The 7,500-nt window shown below is 35.1% G+C and overlaps 1 protein-coding gene across 1 annotated transcript; it reads right to left on the bottom strand.

Moving 5' to 3' along the window:
• Positions 1 to 4,433: 4,433 nt before the first annotated feature.
• On the bottom strand, positions 4,434 to 5,888 carry LOC137617482 (uncharacterized). Its single transcript, XM_068347503.1, has one exon. The coding sequence runs from the start codon at positions 5,886 to 5,888 to the stop codon at positions 4,434 to 4,436; it is 1,455 nt and encodes a 484-aa protein (XP_068203604.1).
• Positions 5,889 to 7,500: the final 1,612 nt, after the last annotated feature.

Here is a 7,500-nt window from a genome sequence, read left to right as displayed (position 1 = left end):
ACAAGCCCAAAATATGAAGAAAAACTATGCAACAACGTGTGTAGTAACAGGGAGCTGTCTCAACACACTAAACAATACTGAGTAAAAAAACATAGTTTAACTCGAAGGCTACAAACATTGTATTCCACCCACTTGAAGAAACCAAGTTTAAAAACTCAAGAATTTCTTAAGGCTAACTGCTAAGACACCGAAGTAAATTATACAAAACATTTAGCTTGTTAAGAGTACATAATTACATTGAGATGATCGGTATCATTAATGACCAACCTTATAAATCATCCCTGGTGCTTTTTGGTTGATCTCGACGTTTAGTACACGAATAATAGTCGGCAACAGTAGCTTTCGTCCGGGGCGGTGCCGATGGCTTTATTCTTCCATGTTAAAAAGAACAATCCCTTTATACGCAATTAAGGGAAACAGCATATCCAGTTGATAATCAACGTGAAGACGTACAAAATAAAAAGCCACCCAGTATGAGAGCGTTGGTGTCTTGTCGTTTACTCTCTCAACGCCTCACTCCAACACTGCCTTCACTTTTTGCCTGCCTTGCGTCGTAACTTTAATTTACCCAAAACAACCGTAGTATGGTTGTTCTCCTGTGAATAGCAAAAACAAGCAACAGTATCCATTTCTTTCATAATTCCAAGGGAATGGGAGGAAACCAATTCAAATGAAATAAGGTGGTCAAATACCGATCATAAACTTATGAATAAACTTCAGTTTCCTCGCATTCAACCATAAGAAACAATCGTGATAATATATTTTCTAACATTCCCCCGACAAGGTTTAACAATTTCCAGAAAAAATTGTTAAAAAAAATATAAGGCATTCATAAAGACAACAAAAAGAAAAATAATCATCACCAATATATACAAATAACCACAAATATTTACAAATTCAAAAAGACCGCAAGATTCAATCAATCGTCAGACAAAATGTCTTTGGTCTTTTTGATAGATTCCAAAGCAGCCTTCCTAGTACTTTTGGGTCTAACTGATAATTCAGTGCTAATCTTAGAAAGGTCACCTGCTAAGTCTTTATCTTCAGATGAATTTTCAAATAACAATAAAGGTATCAGGCAACTCACATGTCTTTTAGTTAATTCTGCTGTTCTACCCTTCAGGACAACTGCACCAGTTGTCTCTCCTTCATTATTGGTGATTATCTGCTTAACAATTCCCATTGGAAAGTTTACAGGCTTAACATTAGCATCTTTTATAAGCACTATATCACCAACACCTATTTTATCATGCTTGCAGGGTTTATATCTGTCTTTGGTGTCTATTGCCTGATTCAACAAAGTAGACATAAACTCACTCTGATATAAGTCAAACAGTCTATGCCTAACTTTCCTAATTTTGGTATATCTATCCTTCACCAAATTAGACGGGGACGTATGGTCTGAATATTCATCCAACTCAGGCAAGGGTTGTAATTCTGGGATCAAATTGACAGTCACAATCTCATAGCCTCTAAGCAGCATATCTGGAGTTATGGGACTTAGTGTATGAAGGTCCTGATCTCTCAAAGATTCCTTAAATGCAATGGGTCTCTTATTAACCAAACTTCTAACTTGACATATCAAAAATTCAAAATCTCTCAATTCAAGAATATTAGTCCCGATGCTCTTATTTATCATTTGTTTTGTCATTTTTACTGAAGTTTCAACAAGAGAGCCAAGGGAACTACACCCTTTAAAGTAACTCTAAAACTTAATCTTATTAATGCCATTCTCCTTGAAATACTCATCCGTTTGCGGATCGTTAAGAAAATCAGTTATTTTATTTCCAGCTGCTACAATTTGAGTCCCCAAATCACTAATAACTAACTGGGGTAATCCAAACTCAAATACATGTATCATAAATGCCCTTAAAAATTCTGATACGGAAATATCATAACATACCTGCAAATTAATGGCTCTAGTGTACATACAAGAAAAACACAATATCCAAACCTTCCTACGACCATCTGACAGTTTGCAATTAAAAGGCCCGCAATAATCCAAATATAGATAACCAAAAGGAGTATCAGAGGGTTCCAATCTAAATAATCTGTATGGAGACTGGTTCAGTCGTACAGGTCTTTGATTGTATCTTTTACAAGTAATGCAAGAGCTAACAGACTTCTTTACAACAGAAAATATGTGTGGTATGTAATAATGTTTTCTCAATAAATTCAGTACCCCATAATATCCTACATGTCCTAGCTTTATGTGGGCATCCCTAACAATCAATGAAGTTAATAAACTATCTTTAGGTGGTAACACTGGGAAGAACACCCTGTGAGAATTAGGTCTATCAAATTTCCCATGTACTCTCAAAACATTATTCCAGTCAGGGTAGATATTCAGCTGAGAAACTAGGTCAGGGATATCCTTTTTCAGGACATTGCTTTCTTTGAAAAAACTCTACAACTTCTGGAAATCTGAGCTTTTGCTCTTTGCTTATAATTTGTTGCAATGCCAGTTCATAATAATTAAAATCTGGGGGCTTTTTTTCCAAAGATGAAATAACTGAACTATTTCTAGAAAGGGCAGTTTTCCACTTATTCACTACCATTAAAACTTTAGCATGTACTTTTACTAGTTTAGTCAAGTTAGAAAATCTATCCACTGGAACCAAATGATCTGTTACTAGGTTTTCTGCTGCTTGGTTAACAGAAACGCCAAATTCTTGAACCAGCCCACTAGGTAATCTGAACCTTAATACCTCTTCCTGAACCTTTGTTTCTTCAAACTGCTCATAATTTGGACCACAACAATAGTTAGTACGGGACAAGACCTTCCTGGAAACCGGACGAGTAATACAATCTGCAGGATTGTTGATACCTGCAATATAGTTAAACAATATTGGAATCTGCTCACATATCCTCTGTATTCGTTCGAGCCTATTATTAACAAATACAGTTCTTTTATTTACTTTATCCAATTTGACAACACTAGAATGCAGCCAATGAAGAACGACAAGGCTATCTGAAAACAGTTGCAAATCGGTAATATTGATATTAGATAAACAAAACTGTCCAGTAAGTTCATCATAAACAGACTTTAGCACTTCACAATCCAAAACCAGTGCTTCAAGCTCTAGAGAGGGCACAGACTTCGCTTTCAGTGATGAATTAACAAACTTATTCTTAGCTTTAAGAAAACTCCTCTTGCATGACTCAACCTCTCTAATATAAATAACAATTCCATATATCTCAGTACTTGCATCAACATAATATTCTAATATGTACTCAGAATCCCTTTCACCAACAAAACGATCAAATTTAATGGGTGGTGAAGAATTTGCCTGATTTACAATACATTTCCATTCCTTAAGTTGTTCTCCATCAAGGATTTCATCCCAGTCCAATTTATTAGTTTGCAAATTGTGCAAAAAATCCTGGCTCTGTTCAAAATTGGGCCATTGAAATTAAAGATGTCGAAATTGGAAGCAATAGTTTTTAACACACACCTTTTCGTATTAGCATTAGGATCTAACCTTACAGGCAATGTATAAATCTGATCAGAATCCCTTGACCATTGAAGACCCAACAGCTTTACCTCATGAGGAGTTTGACCGGATCCTTCCCTGTCAATAACTTCTTGTAATGAGGGATCATTTGTAACAAACTGTTGCAAGGGAAATTTATATTTCTCAAACATGGAAGGCAAAACTTTGTAAACTTCATTCAACTTTTCCCCTGAACTACAAGTATATGCTCCATTGTCCGTATACAACAACTGATACAAAAGCCTCTTAACATCAGTCAAATTAAGATCACAATCATCAACAACTAATATATAATATAATGACAACATCAGTATCGTTGGACTACAACGTAGTCCAAAACTTAATCTTATATTCTTATATGCTACCAATGTAAAGTCATGTTTAAACACATTTCTATACCAAAAAAAAAAATAGCAACTTGCTTTGATCTTCCTCAGTTAAGGCAACCTGATTAAAGGCCTTTTTGATGTCATAACAGAGCAACTTAGAGCCAAACCTTAAATTCATAAATGCAGTACTCAACTTCTGATTCAAATTAGGACCAGGGTGCATGGCTTGATTGTGAGTAACTGTCAGAGGTCTACCGTCTACACTTTCACCTAAGTTTGACATGAACACAACTCGACACTTTGTGGTTTCCTTATCAGGTCTAAAGATTGGCATGTGAGCTAGGAAACTAGCCTCGGGATGCTTTTCAAGGAATTTTTCCACATTTGGAATTCTTTCAATTATGCCCATTTCTATTTGTTCTTGAATAACATCATCAACCATACTTAGGTGTTCAGGGTTTCTTTTCAACTTCTTAAAATTAGAAGCTAGTACTCCCTTACTCATATTGATGTTTTGCCCCAACAAATGAGATGTCCTCTGGTTCCACATTAATGGCATGGTTAGGCGACCCTCATCATTTATTCTAATATTAGAGAAGGTATTCTTAACCTATACGTTATTTAACTCCGAATCTTCCTCATAAGATATATTTTCATAATTGAGAACTTCCTTCACCTTTTCATCTAGAGTTCGATCGGCTATTGCATTTAAGTCCTTATTGGACTGTTTATTAACCTTTATAATAAAATTAGAATCCTTGTCATTTACATTATCTTGCCATTCATCTAATACGCATTCCCTAGGCTGAACACATAAGAAACTGGCAAGTCTAAATTGAACCTCATTCTTCAAAGTAGGAATTTCATCAACAACTTTAAATGCCTTACTGGCTTCTCCCATAAACAATATTCCTAAAGGAGAATCTAAGTAAACTAAAGGATTGATATCACCAAACAATTTAGCTGTGTTCAACAAATAATGAGCTGAACTGGTTCCCAACACAAATTTCACATTAGATATTCTATCACTGTTCAAAAGTTGATTATCTGCAAAGACATATCCTTTCTTTTTAAATGCTTGAGCAAGTTTTGATAAGTTGGGGACTAAAATGTCAATTCCAATATTAGGTACGCAAATAGCCTGAACTTCATAATTCGTATCCCCAATATCTAAATCAACAGCCACTAATTCTGTTTTACACTTTCTAGAAGCATTAAATCCATTTACTTCCACGCTGATACCATCACAAATAACATCACAGTCAAGTTCTGTGTCAAGTTCAGATGTAATAAAATTCCCTTGACAACCGCTGTCCAGTAAGGCTCTAAAGGTTTCAGTTTTTGATTTACATGTAAATGTAGGTAAAGCCATATCACCCATAAAACTAGTCACTGATCCAGCAATCAAAGCACTGCCATTCTTAATCTGCACAGTACCATCCTTATCAACTTTTGATTTGGCACCTGTTTTCGATTCTACTCTGCTGACCTTTTTTACCTTTGGCTCTTTCGTACACAAATAAGAAAAATGCCATTCATTACATTTGAAGCATCTCTTATGAAATCTGAAAAAACAATTATTTGCCAAGTGTCCCTGTCCACAACACTTTAAACATCTACCCAGTTCTACAATACGTTCCAATTTCTTCTCAGGAGTCCTGTAAACTTCACATTCCGAAACCTTGTGCAAGGGATAATCACTATTACAACATAATAAACAACCCCTTTGAATATTCCTCTTATCAACAGAGATTGCTAGATTAGTAGAGCTCACCTTCTCACATTTTTCCTTAACAATAGTCTTTGAATGAGTTTTGGAATCCTGCAGATACCTATCTGAAGCTTCAAAGAAGTGCTCCTGTATGTATTCTAAACTTGGTCTGACATTATTAGTGATACTAATCAAATGCTGTTTAAAAGTCTCATTTAAGCCTTCCCACACAAAATACTGAGCAAAGTCATCACCATTCATCTGTAACAACTTCACATTTTCTATTAATGATCTTACCCTTCCAATATATGAAAAAGGATCATCTGATGACTTCAGTTTAAGCTCGGAAAACATCCTTACAGTATTATATTTCTGTAAATCAGTGGAAGCAAATGCACAACTTAGTAAATTCTTTGCATCCTCATATGACTGACTACTCAGTTCAAGAGAATTAATCAAATATTCTGCTCTCCCATGTACTTGTTGTTTTAACAGCAAAAACTTATCTCTATTGGAAAACTGTTATTGCTCTGAAACAGATTCAAACTCCTGGAAAAACCTATTGATATTTTCGTCAGGGCTACTGTTAAAAGTGGGCAGGGGAATAACAGGATTCTTCAACAGACTTCTAGAACTGTTATCACTTGCAACATTTGGTTTATCCTCCAGAATAGCTAACATTTCAGTAACTTTATCAACATATTGCTCACAAATACTAAGTTCTACTGAAAAAGCTTCCTCATTCATACTTTCAGACCACTTCGCATCTGTAATTTTGTGATCATAATCCTTTACATCGGCTAAAATACCTTTTAATTTTTCTCTTTTTGCAATTCTTTGCACCCTAGACAGACTAGTAAAACTGTCCTTACTACCATATTGTTTTGTAATGCTACCACGTAGGTATTTTCGTGCATTAACTAAAACATCCAATGAACTCATTTTCTTTGTTTTAATTTAAGAATCACAGAACAAAAAATAAACGAGAAAATGATAAAGCAATAAACTTAACTTTACAACTCAAAAGTGCTCTATCCAATAAGTCAACCCCTCCTTCACCAATTCGGTAAGTTTCTCGAGTCCTTTAGTATTTAAATGAATTTCATCAGCAAACAACGCCTTATTGTCTAGTTTGGATTTTCCATCAACTCTAAATAAAAAATCCTTCAATTTGAGCTTATAAATAAACCTATTCAAGTATTTCCGCTGATAATGGTAATCTATTCCGGTGGGACACTGAAATCTGTTACCAGCTGAATAATACCTTTGCTCAATTTGACTGGCAATGATCTTAGACCTAGGCAACCAGCTACGTAATTTTTGGTAAAATTCAGAACAATGCAATTTTACAATATCCAAGCTTACTCGAATACTAATATCATTACCACCCAAGAAAACAAGAACAAAATCTGGGTCATATGTCTTCAACTCTGAAATAAATCTATCATTTGCAACCAAGGTTCTAAACTTAGCCCCACTATAACCAGAAAATTCACACTGAAAATCAATATAATTAATTTTCAAATTAGAGGGAAAAACTCTTTGCTAATGCTTAACATAAGTGACCTACAAGTGCTAACTTCATACTGAAATACGGGCCGCCGCGGAGTTCTGCCGCAATGCACGACTTCAACTAACACTATCATCGAAACCAACAAACTTAGCATAGCCCCACGTTGGGCGCCATCTTGGAAAAACTTTGAATGTAAATATTTTATTTCAACAGGTAGACAACTAAGTTGGTTGGGATAAGAAAAATTCGCTACACTAAAATATAAATTTTATTTCCTCTTTCTATCACGATGAATTAATATGGTCTTCCTTAGTAGTTGTTCCCAACCCACGGTTTACCAAGATTTCCTGAGAGTACAAAAAAGTTACCTTCATTAGACAATGTACCAAAAAAAATAAGGTGGAATACTACACACAAGCCCAAAATATGAAGAAAAACAATGCAACAACGTGT

This window comes from Palaemon carinicauda, chromosome 23, assembly GCF_036898095.1.
Source record: "Palaemon carinicauda isolate YSFRI2023 chromosome 23, ASM3689809v2, whole genome shotgun sequence".
Lineage (NCBI taxonomy): Eukaryota > Metazoa > Arthropoda > Malacostraca > Decapoda > Palaemonidae > Palaemon > Palaemon carinicauda.
This window is presented reverse-complemented; position numbering and strand designations above follow the sequence as displayed.

Coding starts and splice junctions, on each gene's coding strand:
- LOC137617482 (XM_068347503.1), bottom strand. CDS start 5,888: ATGTTTTCCGAGCTTAAACTGAAGTCATCAGATGATCCTTTTTCATAT.